The 25942-nt window shown below is 38.6% G+C and overlaps 2 protein-coding genes across 2 annotated transcripts in view; both read left to right on the forward strand.

The window, feature by feature from the left end:
- Positions 1-13198, forward strand: part of LOC139124386 (uncharacterized) — a 53861-nt gene extending 40663 nt beyond the window's left edge. The window contains exons 22-35 of the mRNA XM_070690518.1: positions 243-399; positions 804-954; positions 2674-2789; positions 3081-3325; positions 4387-4513; positions 5094-5354; positions 5891-6036; positions 6406-6637; positions 9086-9259; positions 9804-9961; positions 10287-10409; positions 10870-11206; positions 11935-12069; positions 13020-13198. Coding sequence (XP_070546619.1) covers positions 243-399; positions 804-954; positions 2674-2789; positions 3081-3325; positions 4387-4513; positions 5094-5354; positions 5891-6036; positions 6406-6637; positions 9086-9259; positions 9804-9961; positions 10287-10409; positions 10870-11206; positions 11935-12069; positions 13020-13198 — 2541 coding nt within the window. The remainder of the gene's footprint in view (positions 1-242; positions 400-803; positions 955-2673; positions 2790-3080; positions 3326-4386; positions 4514-5093; positions 5355-5890; positions 6037-6405; positions 6638-9085; positions 9260-9803; positions 9962-10286; positions 10410-10869; positions 11207-11934; positions 12070-13019) is intronic.
- A 1345-nt stretch (positions 13199-14543) lies between these two features.
- The window catches only part of LOC139124582 (fibrillin-1-like), a 67412-nt gene continuing 56013 nt past the window's right edge, over positions 14544-25942 (forward strand). The window contains exons 1-11 of the mRNA XM_070690715.1: positions 14544-14672; positions 16117-16274; positions 17066-17188; positions 18035-18160; positions 18986-19108; positions 20184-20395; positions 20587-20694; positions 21624-21779; positions 22125-22275; positions 23615-23797; positions 24876-25084. Coding sequence (XP_070546816.1) covers positions 14638-14672; positions 16117-16274; positions 17066-17188; positions 18035-18160; positions 18986-19108; positions 20184-20395; positions 20587-20694; positions 21624-21779; positions 22125-22275; positions 23615-23797; positions 24876-25084 — 1584 coding nt within the window. The 5' untranslated portion in view covers positions 14544-14637. The remainder of the gene's footprint in view (positions 14673-16116; positions 16275-17065; positions 17189-18034; positions 18161-18985; positions 19109-20183; positions 20396-20586; positions 20695-21623; positions 21780-22124; positions 22276-23614; positions 23798-24875; positions 25085-25942) is intronic.

The following is a 25942-nucleotide window of genomic DNA, read 5'->3' on the forward strand; positions in this document are numbered from 1 at the left end:
ATCCGAGTGATGAACTATTCATACAGAAATAAGGAGAAAGATAGTAGGGGAAAACGAAATTCTCGGGAAGACATTGCAGTAGGGTGCGGCAATTTATGCTCCTAACACCTAGGGCGCGCTAGCGTGAATTATCTTACAGTGGCACGCATCACGAAAGAACCCGGTGTGCTTATATGGTATAAATTTCAAACTACCGACATGTGTGTGATAATTAACGTCGCACGCTTCTTTTTCGTCGCCAGGTAATTTTCAATGAGGATGGTGGATCGCCTGAACCCCATGAACATGAAGTCGAATACAGTATTAGCGATGAAGACATTCAAGCTATAATCGATCGCTCTGCTTACTGTGTACAGGAGATAACATACAGCTGCTCCAATTCACCCGTACACTATCAAGGTAAACATTATCAACCTGGTTTTTTGATTGTAACAATACGCCTCAGGGACAGATATTCGGAATCTTAAACTTTCACATTTTTCGGGGGGGTCCTAGTTATTAGCTGAAGACTGTTGTCGAGCTAACCACCCTTACGAGCATCGATATGGGTCTTCTACTTGCGAGGGCTCATTTAAAAGCTCACGGAGGTAGCTGAAGTGCTCGCTGAACTATTTTTTCTAAAATCGAAAAATTGATTTTCCGCCATAGAGTTATTAACACAGGGATGGTGGCCAACTTGAATTTCAAAATATCGGAATACTTGAGGTAATTTGTTTCTATACTGCATGCAAAACTTTATTCCATACATGTAGAATATATAGTATCCTTTCCAACTTTTGATTAGTCTACTTTTTGTGCCACAGGATCTCAATACGTCTACTGGACCTCCAGTCAGGGACAACACTTCTACCTTGACGGTGCTGATGGGGATCAATGCGCCTGCGCATCTACTGGTGACTGCGCAGGAGGTGTGGACGATTTGTGTAACTGTGACGCAGGTGGTCACCAGACAAGGTACTCAAATTCACGCTTCATTCTCGAACTTTCTCGTTTGGCAGAGAGTTTGATATAAATCTGTTAACGTTGTATTCCCTTACATTATGTTTTTTTTTTATTTTTAGAATTCAGCTCCATATAATTTGTCAATTCTACTTCGACTTGCTTGCTCGCTTAGGACACTCAAAATAACTTGTTGTATACAAACATGACATTAGAATTTTACAGACTGAGTAAGGATATACCAACGAAGGATATAAAATGCCTATGACTATGTCATCGTTGATGACATAGTCCCCACTCATTAATGGGTACTTTAATTACAAGTCCTCGGAGACGACAAGTCATGTTCATTGATTCAGTCCGTGATTAAAAATACTGCGATACAGATGGGACTAATTGGCCAAGAATGAGCTTGTAGCACAGTTATGGTTCAACTGTTCAATTAAACAACTCATATCTGAAGAGAGTATTGATGGCAAGTAGCAATGGTAATTGCAGTGACAGCAATACCAAACTAAATACCTGAGTGGAATTTGGTGTTTCAACACGCCACGTACAACCATGTATGCAATTCATTTTTAAAGTTATAACCACAGTACAAGCAACGTCCAACAACGTGATGTAAATATACAAAAAAATCGTTGCTACCTAGTAGATAAGCTCCGCGTCACTGACAGCAAAGCTAAACAAAAAAGTAGCCACGCATTTGTGGGATAATATAGTTGCATAAAGTTTGTGCAAGATACCGATGTACCAAATATCAAGATAATCTGGCTTGAGGTTTGAGTTGCAGCATTTTGACAGAGTTCGCCTTTTTACCGTATTTGCATATTTTTTATACAAACACGTTTGATTGAACAACCGACTGAGACATGTCAGAGCTACTGGTATGGTTCCTGATATGAAAAAAACGTTAAAAAATGGCCGCCAGGCGGCAATATCGGATTGTATCAAGAAACAAAGTGATTTGCATATGTATGATATAGGTCAATGTCCTTGTACCAACTTTGAATAATATTGGTTGACATATGTCTAAGTTACGGCTCCGGACATGAAAAAATCATAACAAAATGGCCACCAGGCAGCCATAATGGATCGTATCGTGAAACCAATTAAATTTCATGTATATGACAAAGGTCAATGTCCTCGCGGTCATATTGGATCATATCATAAAACAAATTGACGTGCATATGTATGGCATAGATCATTATCCTTGTAATAACTTTTAATAAAAATCAGTCGAGGCATATTTGAGTTATGGCTCTGGACATGAAAAAATCGTTACAAAATGGCCACCACGCAACCAATTGGATCGTATCACAAAGCAAATCGATGATCGATCGGGCAAGCAGACTATCAAGCCCAAGACCACTTGTGCCTGAAGGTCACTTCTATGGATCCTTGAAGGTACATTTTCCGTGACTTTGTCTAAAAACGTAATAATATCATGGATCAGTTGCTGCCAGGCCTGCATCGTGCTTGTCCATATCGCGCCATCTTGCTCTAAAACCTTTGAATTGGATTTCACCAGTGGCAGACTGTGGCCAGATGAGAGCACTGTAAACACAGTCTGAGTAACCGACGGCGGCTGCGCATGGCGGCTGCCAGTCATGCAGTCATGCCCATAACTGTGACAATGTCAAATGCACTTTCAGCAGTTTCAGGTAAAGTTCAAACATCACCATTCACCAAGGATTTTGTCTTAATTTATTGTTTTCTGAATTTCTATTACAGAGTTGACAGTGGCTTCCTCACGAACAAAGACCACCTGTCCGTGAGATCTGTCACGTGGTCCGGACCTCATGCCAACAGCGAGGGCAGTATAACGATCGGCAAGCTCAAATGTTGGGGTAAGCCGATTAATCATGAGATAATTGCCATCTTTTTAAAGTATAACACATAACATCAAAAGAATCATGTTTTTAACAGGACATTAAGAAAATAAACTAACGATTTTATTGGAGACTATATAAAAATGAAGAAAATGCAGATCAAAATTGAAATCATTTTAGACATATAGTATCACCATAATCAACAAAACGTCAATTACAAAATTGCAATGATCATGTTCTATCTCGCTTAACAGTCAAATTAGAACTATTTTTCATAAACGCATTTTCCTGTTTGTTGTTTTCCTCAAGAAACCTGGCCAACATGTGCTGACCACCAAGCAGCCACAGGAGACGTTACCATCGGCCAATATGTCATCGATCCAGATGGACATGGTGGCGAGCTGCCGTTTGAAGTTCGGTGCGAGTTTCCGAGAACCATTGTGGTTGTTGTGAATGGAACCAAGCAAGCCAACGCCGACAACCCGGACCACGAGGGCCCGGGAAAACACTGCGTTGAAATACAATACGAGCACGCTACCCTCGATCAGATCAAGGTATGTTTAGTCAGACGTGACATGTTAATTAAGGCGAGTTAAATAACATTCTTTTCAGAACTTTTGTTTGTGGTTTCCGTACACTTTTTGCATTGAATCCCTAAACTGTAATTTAAGGCCAAGTATTTAGCATATCAACACAACCTATATGAATATAATCTCTGTTGTTATTGTTGAAAATTGTATTCAAGTCCGGACTAGAATTCACTTGTAAACAATAAAAAATTATCTTTACACACATACAAGCTGTGTTGACAAAAGGAATACTGGAAATTTCAGCATGACAAACGGATTAGGGTCAGACACTGTAGTTGATATACAGAAGCAGAATACTGAAAAACTTGCCACAAGTTACAGCTGATGTCCCTTTAAGAGCACAAACACAATGTCAACACTATTGCAAATAAAATCATTACTTTTCTGAAAGAAACTAAATTAAAACTGAGCTTATGTCTATACACTTGTTTTTTGTCGGTGTTTGTTATTGTCCTTGGCTGGGTGGTAGGCTTTTCAAAAATCCAAATCCGCTAAACAAAGAACTTTCTTTAAGTGGCCTAATGAGCAAAATGCGCTCTGTTTAGACATTGAAGTCAACCAATGAATTGTGCAGTTGTTACGAGCATTGAAATAACCTTCATCACATGGCAAAATTGTAGACAACCGATTCAGGTTTTGTAAAACATTCTTCTTCAAAACGTCCTTTAGTTACGAATTTCTGTGGAACATTTGCAGTTCTGGTCATTATAGACAGTACAGTACCTTTTGTCCTTATCCACCGATACATGTAAACAGTATTCTGATGTTAATTAAACAGACCAAAAATGTTCGTGACTTCAAAAGTGAACAGTGAAAGTTTGTTTCCACATAAAAGTGGCAGGAATGGATTTGCATGCTAACCAGTAAGTCTGGCGTTGGTCTCAGTCTGTTTTGTTTTATTAGTTGGAAATGAAATCAGTAATGGAATTGCTTTTTACTCCATTGATCATTCAGTTGTATTACGAATGCATCCAAGAGTACTGAAACGTTCCTTTCGAAACAACTTTTCTTTTGACTTTTCACAGGGTTTGACCGAAGTATCCGATTTCTGTAAGCAGTATGCAAAGATGGAATGTCGAAATGCTCCGTTTGTGAACGATGGCGGAGACCCTTACGCGTTCTGGTACGATTCCGACAACAACCTCGGCTCAGGTAATTCAAGGAACAGTGCAATGTCACTTCCAATGCGACTTCCTGTGTCGTCACTTCCTGTACATAATTCTCTCGACTCGTTCACACAATGTATGATACAGATCAATGGTGTCGCTTGCTGGTCACGATCTAAGTTGCCTGATCGAGTAACTTGTCAACTGTATGTGTTGGTTGATGAATTATTTACTTGGAATGATGAAAGCTATTTTTCCAAAATTTAGAGTTTTTATTACTCTCTCACTATAAGCTTATTCAGTAATTTGTTGACATATGACGTGTAACGACGAAAACGGCATGAGCAACAAAAAAAACCCAGAATATGTAGTCCTAGTATATATTCTCATGCAAAATGCAAACTGATAAATTTTACCGTTTTGGAGTAGAGTCATACACTTTGAAAGTACTTCAGGTCGTGTAAGACCACAAACTTAATGAGACAAGAGCTGCTTAAGGTGTCACCTTTTGTCAATATTTATACATGTAGCTGTGAAAAACTCTTGTGAACAGGGTCGGAGTCATCTCTGATTTTATAAAACAGTGTTACTATTACCTCACATGGCCTCATCCTTGAATTTGACAGGATGGGCTGGTTCGGCAGACGGGCCGTTCTGCGCATGCGGAGAAACTGGCAGTTGCAGTGGCGGCGCCCATGCTGCCTGCAATTGTGACATGAACGATGATGAACTACGTAAAGACCACGGCGAGTTTGTCAACAAGGATGTCCTGCCTATCTCTGAAATATGTATCGGCGTGTCAGAAAAGGATGTACCAGGAACAGACCACGAGAGAAAACTCCAAAAGTATACGTTGGACAATTTGGTCTGCGGACCCGGGCAATTTGGTATGTACATGGAACTTTGTGACTTTTCGAACATCACATATCTTTGAAGGCGAGAAATGGGCAAGAAGAAATCACATTGTAAATCAGGGTGACAAATAGGCATATAAATAGTCATTAAACCTCATTAGGGTAAAGGATACCATAAACTGCGGCTAAAGATATAGGGAAATATGATGACATAAACACCTTGACGACAGCAACGATAGACTGAAAGATCCGTCGCTTGAGGGCGCTCTCTACGCACCCCTCTTACTGCAGCGTAGAGAGCGTCCTCGAGCGATGGATATTTCAGTCTTCAGTGACAACCAAACATGGGAATTTTCCTTTATATATTCAATGTACGTCACAGGAAACGTGATTGGTGCCCCGAAGCATTTTTGAGTTGATAGACAGTTGTATTTACCACCGTAGTATTGATTTATAAAAATCCACCTGTAGATTGTGCAGCACGTTCAAACACTTATTTTAACACACCATCTAAAAGTTGAAATTTACTCCTTTCCATGAAAATCCTTACCATAATGAGTTCTCTTTAGACATGTATAAGGATTGCCAAGAACGCCGATCAGTAGGTCGAATCACTGAGAGTGAGGCTTGGGTCATTGATCCGGATGGAGATGGTCCAACAGAACCATTTCCTGTCTACTGTGAAATGTCGGAATTTCCACCACTAGGAGTTACGGTGAGTTTGAAACATTTACAACGAGAGAGAGAGAGAGAGAGAGAGAGAGAGAGAGAGAGAGAGAGAGAGAGAGAGAGAGAGAGAGAGAGAGAGAGGTTTGACATGATCATCTAAATTCCTGTACGTCATCTAGAAAAAAGTCAATAAACGAAGACACATTAACATAGAAGAAGTAAATGTAGGCAGACGACATCTTACTTGGGCAGTGTTGGCGCGTTTAAGTTGAATGTGAATAATATCAGATCCATGTTGTTTGATTTTTGTACACATTCTTCATAGAAACTGATATGTGTGTGAACAATTTCACAATGATGAGTTATAGACACTTTTAACAAAGATATAATAAATGTCATAATCTCATGTTATCAGATTGTGCACCATGGGGACGAGGGAAAGCAAAATCTCACGAACGAGGCTGGAAAAGTAAAAACTGAATATAAACACGCCACACCTTCACAGCTGGAAGCATTAGCCAATTACTCGACGTATTGTACTCAATTCGTATCGTTCACATGCAAAGACGCCATCTTGAATCTGAACGGAGGCCATGGCTTGTACGATAGGAATGGCGTACATATGTTGTACTGGGCGGGAAACACATGTAAGTTGGCTACATAGTTTGATTGTTTGATTGATATTTCCTCATGTGTATTTTTCAGATGTTAGTACAAAACACTGTGAGCAGTAAATCAACTCATTTGATTACAGAACTTAAGATTTCCAAGTTTGTGTCAAACGTTTTCAAAAATAGGAGTCCACATAAACTCCAGAAAAATGTTTAAGATGTTGATTTCCAAAATCTATCCTTATAGTGAATTTCTGTCTTGTAGTATGCACCTCGAAAGTGAAAAACTTAACCTCTTGCTCAAATTTCCTTAATGAATCTTTCAACCATTCTCTTTCAAAATCAAGAATAAAAATCGAGGGTCGCCGAGCAAATATTGGTACCAGAGAAACAAATAACGCAAGATTTACTGATGTCTAAAGTTCAAAATGGCCACCATCCCTGTTTTTACTATACAGAGAAAAATAAAATTTTCGAATTTCGAAAAACTAAGCCGATGAAAACTTTTCTTACACCAAGAGCTTTAAAATGAACCCCCACAAGTGGTATATTAGAAAAGGATTGTAAAAGTCCAAATATCTGTCCCTGAGGCGCGTTCTACCCTAAACAAACATAAATTGGCTTTCTTCACTGCTTATCTAGTATAGTATGGTACGTGCCATTTCTTAATAAAGGGGTTTGGTGTTTAGTAAGGTAGAAACGCACCTCGGGGACACACATTCGGACTCTCAAACTTTTACAATTCTCTTCTGATATACCACATGTGGGGGTTCATTTTAAAGCTGTTGGTAAAAGAAAACTTTTCACCGGCTTAGTTTTTCGAAATTCGAAAATTTTATATTTTCTCCATAGAATTAACACAGGGATGGCGGCCATTTTGAATTTCTAATATCGGTAAATCTTGGGTATTTGTTTCTCTAGTACAAAAATTTGTACGGTGACCCCTATTTTTTGCTCACGTGTTCACACACGTGAGCATATGTCACAGCAATGTCTGTCTGTCTGTCTGTCTGTCTGTCTGTCTGTCTGTCTGTCCGTGTGTCTGTCTGTCTGTTGGTCCAATACCTCAAAAACGGCTGATCAGATCAGAATCAAATCTGGTACATAGATTCAGTTAGCAAATGGCAATAACTGATTAGTTTTTGGTGGATGTGGCTTGCATACTTTTTGCTCATTTGCATAATTAATGATTTTAGAAAAAACGGATAAACATAAAAAAACAACTGCACATAATTTGATGAGATTTGCTACAAATGTTGATCACACCAAGATATATCAGCAGTGGGAATCATTAAGGGATGACATGAAAGATAGTTGCTAATTTGCATATTTAATGAACTTTCCTAATTAGGGATATATATCTGAGTTGACAAGATCAAAATTGACCAAACTTGCTACATGTATTGAAGATACTGTGATACAATATTATTGGAAGTCATTTAGCATTTTCTCTTCAGCCAATTACTAATTTGCATATTTAATGAACTTTCCTAATTAGGGATATATATCTGAATTGACTTGACCAAAGTTGACAAAACTTGCTACATGTATTGGAGATATTATGATACAACATTATTGAAAATCATTAAGCATTTTTACTTCGGCCAATTCCTAATTTACATATTTAATGAACTTTGCTAATTAGGGATATATATCTGAATTGACTGAACCAAAGTTGATGAAACTTACTATATACATTAAAGATACTATGATACAACATTATTGAAAGTCATTAAGCATTTTTCCTTCAGCCAATTCTTAATTTGCATTTTCAATGATCTTTTCTAATTAGGGATATATACTGGGATTTACTTGATCAAAGTTGGCAAAACATGCTGTGTACATTGATGATTATACAAGGTTGAAACAATATTGAATGTCATTTCACATTTTCATGTCAGCTGATTTATAATTTGCATATCTAATGAGCTTTCACAGTTTGGCATATATGGCTTGCAGGACTTGGCTAAAGGTAATTACACTTGCTATATAAAGTGGTGGTACAATGACAGCAGTCAAAGAAGATATTTTTATTCTAGCTAATTACGTATTTGTATACTTCATGAGCTTTTAGGGTTAATCGGCGGTGAATATAGTTCATTATGTTGATCATAATACTTTCAATGAACTTGCAAACATGTGCCAAAGGTCAAAATTTACACATAACTGCAATAATAATGAAACACGTGAGCATTTTCAGTTCATATCTGGTTATTCTTGATTTTGAGAGAGAATGATTGAAAGATTCCTTGAGGAAAGCTAGAGCAAAAGTTTAAGTCTTTCACTTTCGAGGTGCATACTACCTTAATGTATGTAGCCTCTCGTGTCTTGCTAAGTAAAGTTTAGCGAATGCAAAGCTTTTGAGTGAGAAACTTACTCTCTCTGTCATATTATGTCCCGTCTCTCCCACTCGTCTTGTCTACTCTGACAAATGCCCTTGCTGTGTACAACAAAAACACTTGAACTCTGCTACCTTAATTGTAGACGGCGTTGGGTGTGCTGGCGGCGACTGCAAGTGCTCACAAATAGACGGTGACACTCACGTCGACCATGGCCTCCTCCTAGACAAAGACATCTTACCAGTCAGCGAGTTCAGGTATCCTGCAGCTACAGGAAACGCCTTCCGACAACTCAAAATAGGGCCTCTTAGGTGTTCAGGTAAGATTCAAGTCTAAAAACAGCTTAGAGATTTCCAAAACAGTAGCTAAAGACCTTAAATATTTAGAATTTTAAGAAAGATTAATTACTGTTTCACTCTCACTTCAGTATATAATTGTATTCATGTCTGTGTACTAAAAAAAATGATGGCGCTTTTCAGACAAAATATACATAACGTACAGTAAAAAGGAACATGACTGACCATTTTCCTGGCCACGCGAGACTATAAGAGAATTTGCGTGACTGTGAAGGATTGTTTCTCGATCGTACATGTAGGTAATAGTGTATCACTGAACTTCTGTTTTGATGACTATAAAGACAAGTTTCTGATCCTAGTTAAGCTATATATGTAGTTCCTCCCCTGTTAGACTCAATTGTTTCACTTTGCTGTCAATTTATATCTATACTGATTATCTGGTCATGGGTGGAAAATCATATTGGTCTGAAGAGGAGTGAACCACTCTTTGATAAAAAGTATATTTTAGATGAAAGGATTCTGTCAGACAAGACAAAAAAAAACTTAAGTTCAACAATTTTGTTTCAGGATTACTGCGCAACTGCCATGAAATTCTAGTTGTGGGAGCGACCTACAATCCAAACGGCGATAATACCTATGCCATTGATCCTGACCTTGATGGCCCGATTCCACCTTTCCAAGTCTACTGTGATTTCACAACAGATCCTGAAATAGGAATTTCAGAGGTATTTCATTATACGATTAAAAAAAAAACACATTCATCCTATTTCCATTGATATTTTTGTGATATAGAGTTTTATAAATTTACGTACCGTTTACCTGTACGGTCTGCCATTATATTTAGAGAATAAATGTTAGAAAATCCAGAATGAAGCTGGATAAAAAATGACCGCCAATTTGTTTTGTATATAGCTTTCGGGTAAAGCTAACCGGAAGCATTTACGCCGAGGCTAAAAGATATTCAAAGTACTGCAGCAAGGACACCAAAGATATGTTCGCGTGTAAGAGCTCAAGGAAGGCTGACCCTTTGATTCCCATACCTTCTCTTAGGTCAGACTGGCGAGCGATTACATCATAATGGTGGCTGCCAACACAGTCTATGATATCGAATATGAGGCAGCGAGCAACGCTCAAATCCAGGCTCTCGCGCAGACATCACAATTCTGCTACCAGGTAACGTCATTGCACAAACGTTCCCATATATGTTGTTAGATAATATCCAGCTACAATTTACAAAGGGTCATATTAACTTTCAGGCAGTCTTTCGAATTAAAAGTCGATTTATATTTTACCATATTGACTCTTTCTCAGAATTCGATGCCAAACTTTTCGAGGATTGACTACACACTTCAAAGTTTCTATCACTGGTCGAGTTCAAAGCCACTACCACTGTTGCAGACCACAAGATGTTGGTAGCAAAATCATTAATTCTATACTTAGTGTTTCAAACGGATCATAAACAACTGAATTCTCCGAAATGGCAAAACAATTACTGTTACAGTCACAGGAATGTTAGGGCTACGTCACTGGCAATGACTTTCATTTGTCCGCCAAAGAGAGTACAGCCAGTACGGGTATGTTTCTGAAAGTATATTTTACTGAACATTTATCTTGTTGTTCCTTTGCTGTTCAGCCTCTACAGTATCAATGTCAAAAAGCCCACCTAATCAACGATAACAGCCCGTTGCTAGGTTACTTCACCGCCTACAATGACCAAGCAGTGACAGCTTGGGCAGGGGCAGAATCCCATGTTGATGTTGGGTGCGCTTGCCAACTGATAAACACCTGCCCGGAGGACGAGACCTGCCATTGCGACGCATTGAGTGAGGAGCCTGGCACTGACGGTGGCCTTGTCATTGACATCGATCGTCTACCTGTGGCCAGCTTGAACTTTGGTGATATATTCGCCGGGGGTTCGTCCAGCGCAACGGCAAGCATTGGTGATGTGAGATGTGGACCCAAACCATTCGGTGTGTAGCACTTTTCTTTGAAGTTGTATAATAAATGGCAAACCTATGAACGCTACCAACTTATTCGATCACTATTGCACGCCTCATTGGAGTTTAAAAGTGAATTATTGGTGTTTCCTTGTTATACTTAGACCCTTTTCGGTCCCCCTGTGTTTGTTAAACTCATATAAAGTTCAATGTTTCATGCAAGTTCAGATTAATTGCTGACTATGGTTACCGATATGTTGTTGAATTTTTGTGCATGGCTCTAGATCCTATAGACACAATTAATTGGGAAGGGATGAGATCGCATTTTTTTCAAACAGGCTGGCAAGTTGAAACAAGTTATTAACCAAGAGGGTGTTTAAGGCTGAGAAGTTACAACGTTTAATGATTTTTACCTCACTATATTTGTTTGAATGCTACATAAAGTTTGATGCTCTCTTCCTAAAGCATATTGACACACTTATTAATACTGCTACACATATGTATATGACAATAATAGCCAAGACCACACCAGTGCAGGTTGAGTTGACAAGCTTAATGCTTTGGAGAGTAGAACAAGAAATTGACCTTGAAAATAAAATCTGAAAATTACGTCAACAATGGCAGTTTCTGGCACTTTAAACCTTGATCTAGAAACCAACAACAGTATCATAACTTCTTCCTGTACTCCTATGTTTGATTGACGAAGAAGGCCTTCCCTGTACTGGTTCTTAGTACACTGAATTTCTTGTCACTACTTTCAGATATCCCTGCCTCCTGTTACTCGGCATATCGAGCGGGCTACAAAGATGGGGAGGTACTGATCCAACCGAGCAAGGATTTGGATCCATTCCTTGTGGAATGTTACATGGATTACATAGACAATGTGAACCTCAGAGGTAACCTTGATATTCAGCCATTTCATTCAGCATTTTAATGTACAATGGCTTTCGGGGACAGATATTTTGACTCAAACTTTTGTAATAGTATTTTGGCCCACTGGTAATGGTAACTCGATTTGAAGCTTATGGAGTAAGTTAAGTTTTTAGCGGCCGAGATTTGTGAAGATTGGAAATTTTGTTTTCTCCCATGGATATAACTCAAGGATTAGGGCAATTTTGTATTTCAAATATGATCGGATAATTTGTCTCGTATCAAAATTTGCATGGGGACTCCCAATTAAAGCTCTCATTTGGTATTCCAAATAGAGCTTATTTTGATTTAGGAATGGTTGTAACTTGGCTAGAGAAAAGTTTGTGCAAAATTCTAAGTCTTTCATTATCAGGGCGTGAACTACTTTAGGTGGCATCATATTTGTCTCCTCAAATTGATCAAAATAGCAACCAAAATTAGGAAGTTGTACCCAGTACTGGTATTACAATTTAGGCGTGTGTTTAGCTTATACCGATTCAGAGGAAATCTTTGTAGAAGGCAGTCTCATACCATGTATGTAACTCAGCTAGTCGAAGAAACTTTCTGAGCAGGAGACTGTTTTCATTTACTTCAACAGCTGTGATACTTTATCGCAAAAATACGTACAACCCCAGACACAATCCTGGGAAGTCTTGTGCAGGAGTGTAAATTGCCAAATGCATTATATGAACAAAACGTGATGTAATACAAAGATATTTTGCATAACATGCCAAGGTGGGTTGTATGTAACAGCCAGTTCCTTAAGCCCACGAATTGTCTGTTGGTCGTTATGTTGTTTACTAAATTGTATATTATGTTTTCCGCTCATGAATTGCAAATTGCATCCTTCGCTTTTACCTCACAGTGACATACTTATTCACGCACAACTCTACTAGGTGAATAATACCAGGATTGACATTCTCTTTCTGGATGATAGGAATGACAATTATCCATACGGACCTTGAGGAAGGAGTACCAATTCCGGACACAACTAGTGGACCGGTGACTGTGACCGTAAATTATCTCCAGGCTTCCTACAAGCAAGTGGATGCTCTCGCTCGTCACCCAGATACAAGAAGATGTTATTTGGCTGTAAAGTTTGACTGCCTGGCTTAAATGTATGTTTTCAACATACTACAATCTTAATGCGTCTGTCTGCTGTCCATCTATCTGTCTCTATCTGTCTCTTTTCCTGTCTATGTCTGTCTCTCTGTCTGTTTGGAGCTTTGTCTGTCTCTATGAATAAGCGTTATTACCAATTTTAACACACATACGAGTAACTTTCAGCCAAGTTAATGGGTTCAGCTGGTGGACAGCATTGTGACCGAAGCTATCAGAAGTTTTAGTTTAGCAGTGTATTCATTGCTTTCACAAAAGGTTTGGTTGCGATGTGAGAGCGAGTATGTATGTGTGAGTGCTTCACGAACTGTGTAGTGAGTGATTGGGTAGCGGTCGGAAAATCGTAGCAAAGCTTGGATTTTGAATCATTCATTTGTTGAAGGTTGGGGATTTCGCCGAGCAATTTGACTGCGATGCCTTGTAGATTGCAGTAGTACGGTGTGGTGATTTTAGAATTGGTATTATTTCGGAATGGTTGTGATATCATTAACTTTTTGACGTTAGTAAAACAATGTGCTACATTCATTTAACTTCTGGCATATCACTAGAATAAGTACAACGCCAGAATTATACCTCTGCGGCCAACCCTTAGCTCTAAACCAATGGCAAACATATAATGGCTTCCTGTCAACATCTCAGTTTATAAGTTTCTGTTATTTGAGACATCAAGGGTTATTAAAACGTTTTAATAAGACAAGCACAAAATAGACTCACAATAGTAACATGGAGACAAGCTGAACACAGTGCATTGTTGATGCAAACTGTATGATGAAACGACTGACCTTCGCATTGGTACTGGAACGTCGTGCAGATGTGCTCCCGACGTTTGATCGAACCTGCGATTTCCATCTCTGGCCATTTCTGGTAAAATGCCTCTGATTCACAAGAAAAGCAAATCCATTTTGATAATTCAGAATCACATGGTATAGTAAAGGAAAAACCTTTAGATCCTGTGATCGTGTCTGCGAATAATCACGTATGAAAAAATTCAATTATAAAGCAAAAAGCATGTGACGGCTAACAACCTTTAACGCTTTACCCCAATTTTCCCCTCTAGAGGTCAAACTTTCCCATAGAAAACGATGGGATTTGTTCGAACCATTATAATGAAACGATTAAAGGGTCTACTATTAGACTTTTAGAAAAGAGTGGTCAAAATTGCAAAGTCTTCAAAGTTGCTATTTTTGTAACATCTGAAAGAAAACATAGTTGAATATTTGCAATGCAAAACGTAAAACATTCCATGCCAGAATTCTGACTCCCCTCTTAGGATCAAATGGGCACTTCCCGAATCAGAGATTCTCTCCTCATATCATAACTGTTACATTCAAATCTTTTGACAGTTTGAGTACTCTTGGACAAATTACTTTGGTCAGCAGCTGACGTATTGGGGTGCGGGGACGGCATTTGAGCACTTGCAACGGTGCACTTGCGGTATGGAAAAGAAGTGCGCAGGTGATCCGCCTGCCAAGTAAGTTGTCATATACTGAGCCTCACGTGACATTTCTCCATATTCTGTCTAGACTTCTTGTCTCTATAGCGGTGATCGCACATGACATTATTTTCTCTCTCATTAATATGCATAATTAAATTTTGTCTGCATTTTACGCATAAACGACGAAACTAAAATCTGGTAATGTTACAATGGCTTCTTAAAGTCACATGAATTCGTATGAATTTATGGCTCAGACTGCAAGCTGCAACAACGCCGCGCATGCACCAACACAATTTGTCCGAGTTTTAGACAGAGTTGTTCGATGTCACGCAAATGCTGCTATGTTGAGTAACAATCCTAAAAATTACGATCAACGCTATTGGTAATTTTACCCTTTATATCAAATGCAATATGTCAATACTTTTATATGTATTTACAAGCATCTTATGCATGATATACATCGCATCCAATTGTAAATTCCAGGCGCGTTCCAGCACGCCAAAGCAGATAATAATCCTAATTTTTCAATATTTTCGCCGATACGTTGTTCTTAATATTATCTTTAAGCGTCTTGAGATGTATCTCTTCAATTGTCTATGATCAACTCGCATACATGTACCTTTGTCAATCAATATAGACAGTGTTGCAGATTTTGACAAGTTTTATGAATTCAGAATTGTGTGAAATAACTCCTATTTACCGAAACAGGCGACATTTGTGATATAATGTCTGTTCATTCACTCTCGTTTACTTTGTTTCTTTCTTCTAAGAGACAATAATTTGCCTGCATTTTTTTTTTAATTTTGATCTGTTCACCTCAATATGGAGAAAACAGGTTCTCAATCAACATTGATAACAACGGGTTTCAGCCATACCATTTAGGTGGCCAGGGTTGACCTTGTTCAAGGACATCATTTCAGTATCTAAAAATCGGGTTCCGAACATCTGTGCCGAAATTTAGGATTGATACTATCTTTAAAACACCTGACATTGAAATAACACTGCCGTGGTATTGCAGTTTTTGGCCTAAGTTTACAGCACGCATAGATTAAAATGACAATAGTTGTGATATTCAAAATGTTCTCATTAATGCACATTTTCCAAATTGAATGCATTTTTTCGATATAATAAAGTTATAAGTATTTGCTTTGCCAACCTGTTGACCTGGGTAGATTCTTTGCAATGCTAACTCTGGTAATGAATCCTGGTGGCCTCAGTTGTAGTTGTCGAAAACAGCAGCTGACATTGCAGATTTACAGACTGTTTTGACGAGTTGACCCGAAATCGCGACATAAGTTGGGAGAGGAACTGCTAACAAACAGAGCAAAACCACTTGAAAAGGCGTCAAATGTTCCAGCAGCTACAAGTTCAACATGAGAACATTGTGAACAAGCGTTTGTTGTATGATAAAAAATGGACATTCTTGAATCGACAATATGTTGTATGGACATGGACAATTTTTTTTGTTTCAAATTATCAGGTTTTGTAGCTGCAATTTGCAAGATGGCACTATGAGAAGCGATGGTGGGTTGATGTATCAAACAAGCCACATGCCGCTCATCAACGTCACTTTTGCACAGGGCACAAAGGGGGCTGTACGAATCGGACCAATGTTTTGTGGGCGGGCTGGATCCTTTTGTAAGTATATATCAAATTCTTATGAAGTAATGTACACCAACAGACCCTACTTATTCCTTCATCGCTGTGCGGATCATATACTGGATGATTATGACTCTGCTATAATCGTAGCAGAGAGACCATTAATGTGTGCAGGACATTTCACTGTGGAGTCATACCATCACCCTGTCTCTCGGATGATTGTGCTACATGACGTCAATCATGATTACAACAGCGTCCCCCCTCTCCCCTTCAAGCACACATGCCAGACATGGCACCAATCTAACAACATGGTAATGTATTACATGTACTTTCTGACACACGATCACATATCCTCCCAGCCACAACTCTTCTCAGCCATGTCTGCCACAATGACAGTCTCCTCACAACAATTTATGTGACCCTGTTGCAGCAAGCAGTAGACACATCCTGGGTAACACCTCTCCTTCCTTAATGTCATTCAAATCGACGACTGGCTTCACTGCAAGGGCCTCTATGACGCCTGGAAGTGCCCTTGCCCCCTGATGATGACCTAACCCTGTCTCTGTGTCGTTTCTTTGTGTAATGCAATGTTATGATACAAAATAGAACATACGCTAATACACTCTTTCATTGAAGGTCCGATACATACTTATATTGCCTTATACTTATATACATACTTATTTACTTATATTGCCCTTATATTGCCCTTATCGGCTCAATGTACTGTCAATAATAAAATGCACGGTTACCAAATGTTCATGAAAGTTTGAAAACTTTTGATGTCTGTCTTACCAAGCATCATACGTAGCTTTTGACTCTCTTCCCACCAGATCTCAATGAATGTGAACTTGGCATTTCGGATTGCCACGTCAACGCTACTTGCACGGATACATCGGCGAGATTCATGTGCACTTGTAATGACGGCTTCACGGGCAACGGTCGTGAATGCACAGGTAAGCGCATCACGTAAGTCGCCTATTGGCCGAGTGGGGACTGTGTTCTCTTTGCTATGTGACGGGTTGCCATTGTGAATTCGAATCCCATCGAGAATTTCCTCAATTTGCTGGTAGATACAATTATTCCTGGGGTTGTTTTTCTCCCACTTAAGGGGATGTAGTCATCGCTTTGATTAAGATGTTTGTGAGCGATACGTTATAGGTGAGCGTACGCGTGTACCGTTTCGTGTTTACGGGTGCTTCATGAACTCTACATCGCCACGTGGGTCGCAGTCAGGGAAATTGTAACAACTATAGCTCGGTTATTGAATTACTCTTTTTAAGGGTGGAACTTTGGCCAGGTGGTTTTGACTGTGAGGTTTTTAATTGGTGGCTGGGTGCCGTAAAAGTTGTAAGTGTGAATCCCATTGAGAATTGAGAATGTACAATGCAATTTTTTATGATTTATTTCAAACATTACCCTATTTATCGATAATTTAGAAAATTAATTTAGATTTAGATTTGGAGGGATAGAGGGAAACAGACAGACAGACAGACAGACAGACAGAGCGTGTGCGTGTTTGTGTGCGTATATGCCTACCTGCTACTTAAAACATAAGAAAAATGCGAAAGACAACCATGGAAAGACGAGAGATGGGACTCACGGAAAAACACGTAAATTATGGAGAAGTAGGGAGGTGGAAGGGCTAAGAGCGTAACGTCTACTTAAACATTTGCTGTAGCCTCTTCCAACTTCGACCTCTCCGCTGAACTTGAGTTTCCATGTCATTTTGAGGGCAGAAGAGTCAAGTTCTTGCTCGTTCCAATAAGTCTTGCCCAATCCGTTTTGTCTTTCCCTTTCAGATATTGACGAATGTCTGCTCGAAGACGCTTGTCCCACAGTCTCAACGTGTAATAATCTCATTGGTTCATATTATTGTGAGTGTGACGAAGGCTATGACAGTGTCGGTGGTGGTCGGCTCTGTGATGGTAAGTGAACAAAAAGAGATTTACCTGTCACCTTCAAAATAGACTAAACTTGAGCATGGCATTCATGATGCAGTAGATAAACTCAGTATGCAACGAGTCAACAATATCATGGCAAATCGTCACCAGAAGAAGAGGATTTGTGGTTAATAGAACACTACAATAACTTTGAAATATCGATTAATTTCAGACGTTTTTGACTTCATTTACATCAAACCTGTTTTCATTTGTACTGTCGTCGATGTTAGTTGACAAATTCTCAGCTTTTTTTGCCAGCAGAAATACCAGATTGGTACTTAGATGGATTGACAAATAATGAGACAAATATACAGACAGAATGGCAGATAGATAGATAGATAGATAGATAGATAGATAGATAGATAGATAGATAGATAGATAGATAGATAGATAGATAGAGGGAGAGACATGTGGAAAGGTAAACTGATAGATATATAGATGGTTGGTAGGTAGGTAGGCAGAAAGATAGGGAGGTGGGTGGGTAGGTGTAGGTATGTATTGGTAGGTATGTAGAGAGATAGATAGGTAGATAGGTAGGTGGATAGCTCGATAGGTAGAAAGCTACATAGATATGAGAATTGGTGCATCAATATAGTTTATAGTGCATTGTTAGTTTTCAATCTTACGTTAAACACCCAGGTATAGGAAAGGTCAAAAGAGCAAACTAATATACTTCGCAGGCTTATGTCAAGGCAACCTCGATCTTTGATATCGCCTGTTAAAGCAGAAACATTTATGCGTGTTGTATTCCACCTGTAATTTTTAAATATCTTACAACTTAATAACTTCTTTGCCTTTTTTCCTATACAGATATCGACGAATGTAAGGAGGGAACTTACACTTGCCATGAACACGCCACGTGTCACAACACGATTGGTTCATATGTGTGCATGTGTAATGATGGTTACCGGGGAGACGGCCAGACATGCATCGGTAAGATCTTGCTTAAAGGCATACTATCACCTGTTCCAATTTTGCCACAGTTACCATGGAAAGAGAAAATCTAACCAATCACAGATTTTAAGCGGGTGGCCGCTTTTTAGAAACAGCCTCACATGGGCATTTGAATATCAAGGAAGGCCCGTTTGACCATATATGGGCATATTTAGATTACAGGTAACTGTATACCTTTAAAACGACATGTCATTCTGAGTGCTGAACGGCATGAAAGCTTCTTTTTTATGTCAGAATTGTAAAATAGTTATTTTATAGAATTAGCATACAATTCTCAACATACGTATTGAAAGATAGGCCAACCAAACCATATAAATGTCCCTTTCACTGACAGATTCAAAGGCAGTTCATCGCAATATGAAAACGTGAGGTGTCTATTTCATGCTACAATACCTACCGAACTTTCCTAACATATAAACCTCCTGAAACATCCATCCAACCTACCGTCCATCTAGAGCATGCATGCATACATGAATACATACATACATACATACATACATACATACATACATACATACATACATACATACATACATGCCGTCCATCTAGAGCATGCATGCATACATGAATACATACATACATACATACATACATACATACATACATACATACATACATACATACATACATACATACATACATACATACATACATACATACATACATACATACATACATACATACATACATACATACATACATACATACATACATACTTTTCGAATGACAGAAGTTGGTTAGCCGGTAGAAGTCTTGGCTGTGGCATTTAAAGCAGAAATGCCGTTACCCATCTGCTGCAACACTAAATGGTTATTGAGATCAGAAACATTGGTCACCATGTAGATAATGTTGTTAACATTTGATAGTGTTAAGTTCGTGTGAATGAAAACATGCCGCTTTTTATTGAAAACCGAGTTAAAAAAAAGATGAGGTTTTTATAGATTGAAAAATTTGTGCAATTTTTTTGTTGTCTCTAATTGATAAATATTACAACATATCTGACCACAAACTAATCAAACAACGCTTTAATAATATCCGCCCGTAAATATTTCAGAATATGGTACCTGCATTGCTTTTGGTGACCCGCACTACAGAACCTTCGACAAGAAATTTTTCACTTTCCAAGGAACTTGTAACTACACCCTAGCCAAGGACTGCGAAGAGATCGGGCCACCTTTTGAAATTGTTGGCGAAAACTGGGGACTTGTGGAACGCAATGTGCAGTTTGCATGGACTAAGCAAGTGTATGTGCACGCCTATGGATTGGTAAGTGTCATCACATCCGTGAATTATATCGTCCACAAATATTCTTAAAGTTTTGTTTTTCTCATGTATATTCTGTAACTTGATACAATGTAGTTCTAGTGTCATGTCAAAATTTCCCAGTGAGATATCTTTTTCAGTTCTCTTGCTTAGAGGTTTCCTTTCCTTGCTCTTTCTCTCTCCATGCTGTCTAGAATATTCAACTGATGCCGAAGAAGGAAGTACGAGTTGATGGTGTCACAGTCACACTGCCCTCTAACCCCCATGAGGGCATCTCCATTCGACGAAGTGGATCTTTTGTGGTAATATGACATTCTCAATAATGTTTGCATTGCTAACAAACACTGCTGACGAACATACGACGAACAACAGATGTGGTAAAATTGTGACGAAAATACGGCGAACAAATCTACAAAGTGCGAGATGATGATAACAGCACTGAAATGCATTGTTAATCCGTGTGGCCGCTAAGCCAATTTGACGCTTCATGACGCAGGGAAAACCCGCCCGACAAACTGAAATTGCAAGTATTATTGACAGGTCACTGACGCAGCTGTAGGCCTAAAATGCTTACCAATGTAAAGAAATGCTCAGCGGATTCATAATTTACTCAGATAATATGTTTCAATGTAGCATAAAGTCAAAAACATGTCCGCGATGATACTAAATGCCAATAATAACTTGTCTTGTCCTTCGATCGATGGGGAAGGAGGCAGCCATTTTTGTTTTCATTGTCTTCTCGCTAACTCACGCGAGAGTATTAGGAACTGAGAAAAGCATCGACGATAGAGGGTGCTGTACTTACAATTGCTGACTTGCTTAAATTGTGTCATTTTGTGCCAGGCATGTTGGTGATGCACAGTTTGATTTAATTTGACTCAAAATATTTTTTTTTTCATTTCCCCTTTTTCCCCTTAGAGGGCACACTGTTGGTAATACCGTTAGACATGGTGATTGCATGGATTTGACAAAGTCAATAACGACTAAACGGCCAAATTTTCGGTATTCAACATCAACAATATAGCATTTTGGCTTCGATTTAAATGCAATGCATTTCTAGACATATAAATATGTAAGTTCAGGAGATTATTTTGTTAGATGGCGCAAGTAAAATTGACATGCCATTTATTTACCTGTGTAATCATACGTGTGGCTATAGCAAAGATTGTACACGGTAGCACACGGTATTTTGACAATCGTGCGTGACAAATATTTTGCCGTAAATCCACAGGAGTTGGCGACGGATTTCGGTTTGCAAGTATCATGGAATGGAAGATCTAAGGCCACAATCGGGGTGCCATACACTTACCAGAATAGCATGTGTGGCCTCTGTGGTGACTATGATCGTGACAAAACCAATGAGTTCTACACTCCATCAAACGAACGGGTAGTTATTGCTGCTTTCTTTCTTTTACTGTGTGTTGAGAGAGAGAGAGAGAGAGAGAGAGAGAGAGAGAGAGAGAGAGAGAGAGAGATGTACAGAAGACAAAGTCCGGACATATAGTCTGATTTGGTATGTAGTTTCAAGAAAATGAAAATCAAATCTATTGATTTCTAGCGAAAAGACGTCCAATTGAAGTTTCTCTAAGGCGAAAATATGCATGTGTGTATGTATGTATGTATGTATGTATGTATGTATGTATGTATGTATGTATGTATGTATAATGTGTGTGTGTATGTGTACTCATGACATTTATTTCACTTATTCATTTTGTTCGACACATTTATCAAGGCCCAATCAACAACGGAATTTGGTAATAGCTGGCAGTCAAATACCAGCAACGATGAGTGTTTACCGGAGCCGGATCAGCCGGACCCCTGCAGTAAAGCGGAAATAAAGGACGGAGCCGAATATCGTTGTTCGATCATTTTGGACCCGAACGGTTTGTTAAGATATTGCTTGAGTGTAATTTTTTGTTGATAGTTTATGAATTTTTATTTACAATGTGATTTTACAGTGTTCAGAATATTTTACATCAATACTTAGCAATGAATTTTCAGTAACTGTTGCCCTACGAGGGCGCTTTTGCCAAGCAATGCATGCTAACCAATCAAATTGCTTCTAATATAGCGCAGCAAAATAAGATTTTCCATCGATGCTCCCACAAAATGCGCCCAAAATTTCTTCTCACGTTTTGAGCCCTACTTGATTGATTTCAATGTGCTTATCTCTACTATTGATATTGATAGGCTGAATATCTGAAATCACGCCACCAATACCAGTGCTATCAGGGAGTAAAGTGCAAAGACACCAAATTAGAAACTACAAAAACGTTTCCTCTTAAAGTGAAAGACGTAAACTTTCGCTCAAACTTTTCTTATGACATATTTCAAACATTCTCCTTCAAAATCAGGAATACGAATTTGGGGCACTGTACAGTTTTTGGTACTAGAGAAAAAAATTACCCTAAATTTACCAAAAATTAAAATTCAAAATGTCCGCCATCCTTTTGTTAACTCTAAGGAGAAAAATAAAATTTTAGATTATTCTTATACCAAGAGCTTTGAAAATGAACCCCCACAAATGGTAGATCAGAAAAGAATTGTACAACATCGTACAACCAGAGTCCGAATATCTCTCCCCGAGGTTCACTATACCTTTATGTAACCCATCCTGGCGCATATTATGGATGTAGGCAAACTTGGCTTAGCAAAGCGTGCCAAGTTCAGTGATACAATCCTGGGCTGGGAAAGCCGGGTACCTTATTCCTAATATCTTATATTGTAGGCAATGCCAGTTAATTTGTAGAAGTACAAAATATCTTGGGCCACAATGGCAACAATGCTGGACAATAGGATACATTTTCATAATGATTATGGGGATTTACAAAGCTATAATACAATATAGTTTAAGACAGAGAACAAAATTAAAAAAGACCCATATTGTTTCGGAATTAAAAACATTCATGATGCTCTTGTTGTCTCTATTACGTCACAAATAAACAAATTAAACGTTATTTCTGTCATGTTTAGGTCACTTTAATTTAGTTAACACCAACAACGTCAATACTTTGATCAACCTATATTTAAAAAAACCCAGCGGGTCAGCATTTTATTTCCCCTGAGTAACAGACTGCCTGTAGCTCTGGGTAGTATTTTAGCGCGCTTTTTAACACCCCCCTATGAAGAAAAAGATTATTTGATTTCTGAAATACAGATTAAATATTTTGGTATATGAGTGATTCTGCATTCTGCATTATCAATGTTTTCATAACCCCACAGGACCTTTCGCACCGTGTCACTCAGTTCTCGACCCACAAGAATATTATGACTCATGCGTGTACGATACCTGCGCATCGTTAGAAGTTGACCCAAACGCGGAGTGTGAGTCTTTAGCTTCCTACGCTACTGCGTGTTCAGACGCAGGTGTTGACCCTATTCCATACAGAGATGAAAATCTTTGTTGTAAGTTCAGTTATTTGGTACATTAAACACGATTGGAACTAATTCGGGATAATTGGATGATGAAGTAATGTTGATTTAATCTACAAATGTAATCTCATCTGCTGTTCTTTTTAAGTTACTTGTTTTTATGAGTAATTTGCAATATTGCAACATTCAGCTATGTATGGCACCTAACACTTTTGAGAAATTCGAAAAATATGAAAAATCTAATTATCCCAAATTAGTTCCAATCGTGCTATTCGTGATAACTAGTCATTTTATTTTGTTGTTTATATAAAATGCAACAGAGATGAACTGTATACAGGGTATATGATAGAGGTAAGGGTGTCGCCATGGAGAAAGTACATCTTAAAGGGAGAAAGTCGGCCATTTTTCATGAATTTTGTTTGATACGAGATACTACTTATATTGTTTGACATGCTGAAAGATACTGAATGAATAGGTGACCATGCATATATTCGACCCCAGTTTTAGACACGATACATGAAACCGTCGCGAAAATGAATTAATGGTCATGAATATTAATTCATTTTCGCGATGGTTTCATTTAATTTGTCGAAAACCGAGGTCTAATATATGCATGGTCATCCAATCATTCAGTATCTGTCAAACGTGTAAAACAATATAAGTAGTATCTCGTACCAAACAAAATTCATGAAAAATGGCCGACTTTGTCCCTTTAAAAATGTTTATGTAAACAAAGTCAACAAGTATATATATGCATGGTTGAATTACTCAGGAAAGAATTAGATTCGATTTTCACAAAGAAAGGAAGCTTTATTTTCTCTATTCACTTCAAAATGAGGCCAAACATGCGGTTGATCAACAAAGTCATGTAACAAACCATTTGGTGTTTACTTTTGTCTGTGAAAATGTATTCGTTAAAACACACAGTGACACTTCCTGCTTATAATTATATGGCTTCAGATCGAGAACGCAGTTTTCGGGATTCCCCTACTAGTATTGACTGTTATTTATGCAGATTAGCACAGAAGCAATACCGTATTCACAGATCAATCTGTGTGAGAAACAAACACAGGTGTTGGATATAGTCACTCTGCCTGGCTTTTTTGTGCAGCTCCCAATTGCACTGGCGGAATGGAGTATGACGTCTGCGGCAGCGCGTGTCCGTTGATGTGCGGTAGAACGATAGAAAACTGCGACAACAGTAAGTGTGTAGAAGGCTGTTTCTGTCCAGAGGGCCTGTATCAAGATGGCGAAAAGTGCGTACCGCCAGAGGACTGTGGCTGTTTAATTGAAGATGGTGAGATCGTCAAATACTACTCGGTAAGTGTATATTAGAAAGAGGGACGGGTACCTGTCGTGTTGAAGACATTGCTATATCTTTCTTGTTTTGCGACCATTATGACAAAGTTGCTTGTGTACTTGACCAGTTTCAAGTTGTGCACCCTCTCAATATACTGTTCCATACATGCTATCATTTCATTCTGAAATCTGTCATTTACTGTGTATGAGACGGACATTTTGCATGTAAAAACAAACGATTAGCTTGGGTATCACGACACGTTTTAAAAACATCGACTCACTGATAATTTACAGTAAACCAGCATGGGGCAGCTCTGTGTAGCTGATCAGTTGATTACACTTTATCTACAATGTAGCTGTTTTTACAACTACAGTTGAAAGCTAAAACAAGAAAATGTGTGGTTATTTTATTCAGTTTCAGGTTCAGCTGAGAAAACCGCTTCAGCTCTTCAACTCTCAGCTGACATTGTGAAAACAGTAGATCAAGTGTAGTCAATTATTTATCTCTCAGTTCAGACAGAGTGGCTACCAATGCTGGTTTATTGTATTTAATCAATGAGTCAGTGACTTGTAAATGTGTCGTGATACCCAAGCCAATCGTTTGTTTTGCACCTTCAATGTGTGCGTCTCATACACTGAGTTCTGGCGCACCGAAGTGAAATGCAATGTATTTTCATCATATGTGAATAGAAAGCTATTTTTCATAACGACCTGATGATACCAATATAAAAATATTTCGAGGGAAAATATTGCTTATCAACTTTATAACTGTATTAGTCCACACGGACAGAGTCCGAGAGGACTTGTTGTCTTGGTTGCGTCCATGTGTCCGTAGGTGCGTCTGTCCATGATTCCATTCACGCAAATTTCTCAAATGCC

Source organism: Ptychodera flava, assembly GCF_041260155.1.
Source record: "Ptychodera flava strain L36383 chromosome 23 unlocalized genomic scaffold, AS_Pfla_20210202 Scaffold_24__1_contigs__length_23054250_pilon, whole genome shotgun sequence".
NCBI lineage: Eukaryota > Metazoa > Hemichordata > Enteropneusta > Ptychoderidae > Ptychodera > Ptychodera flava.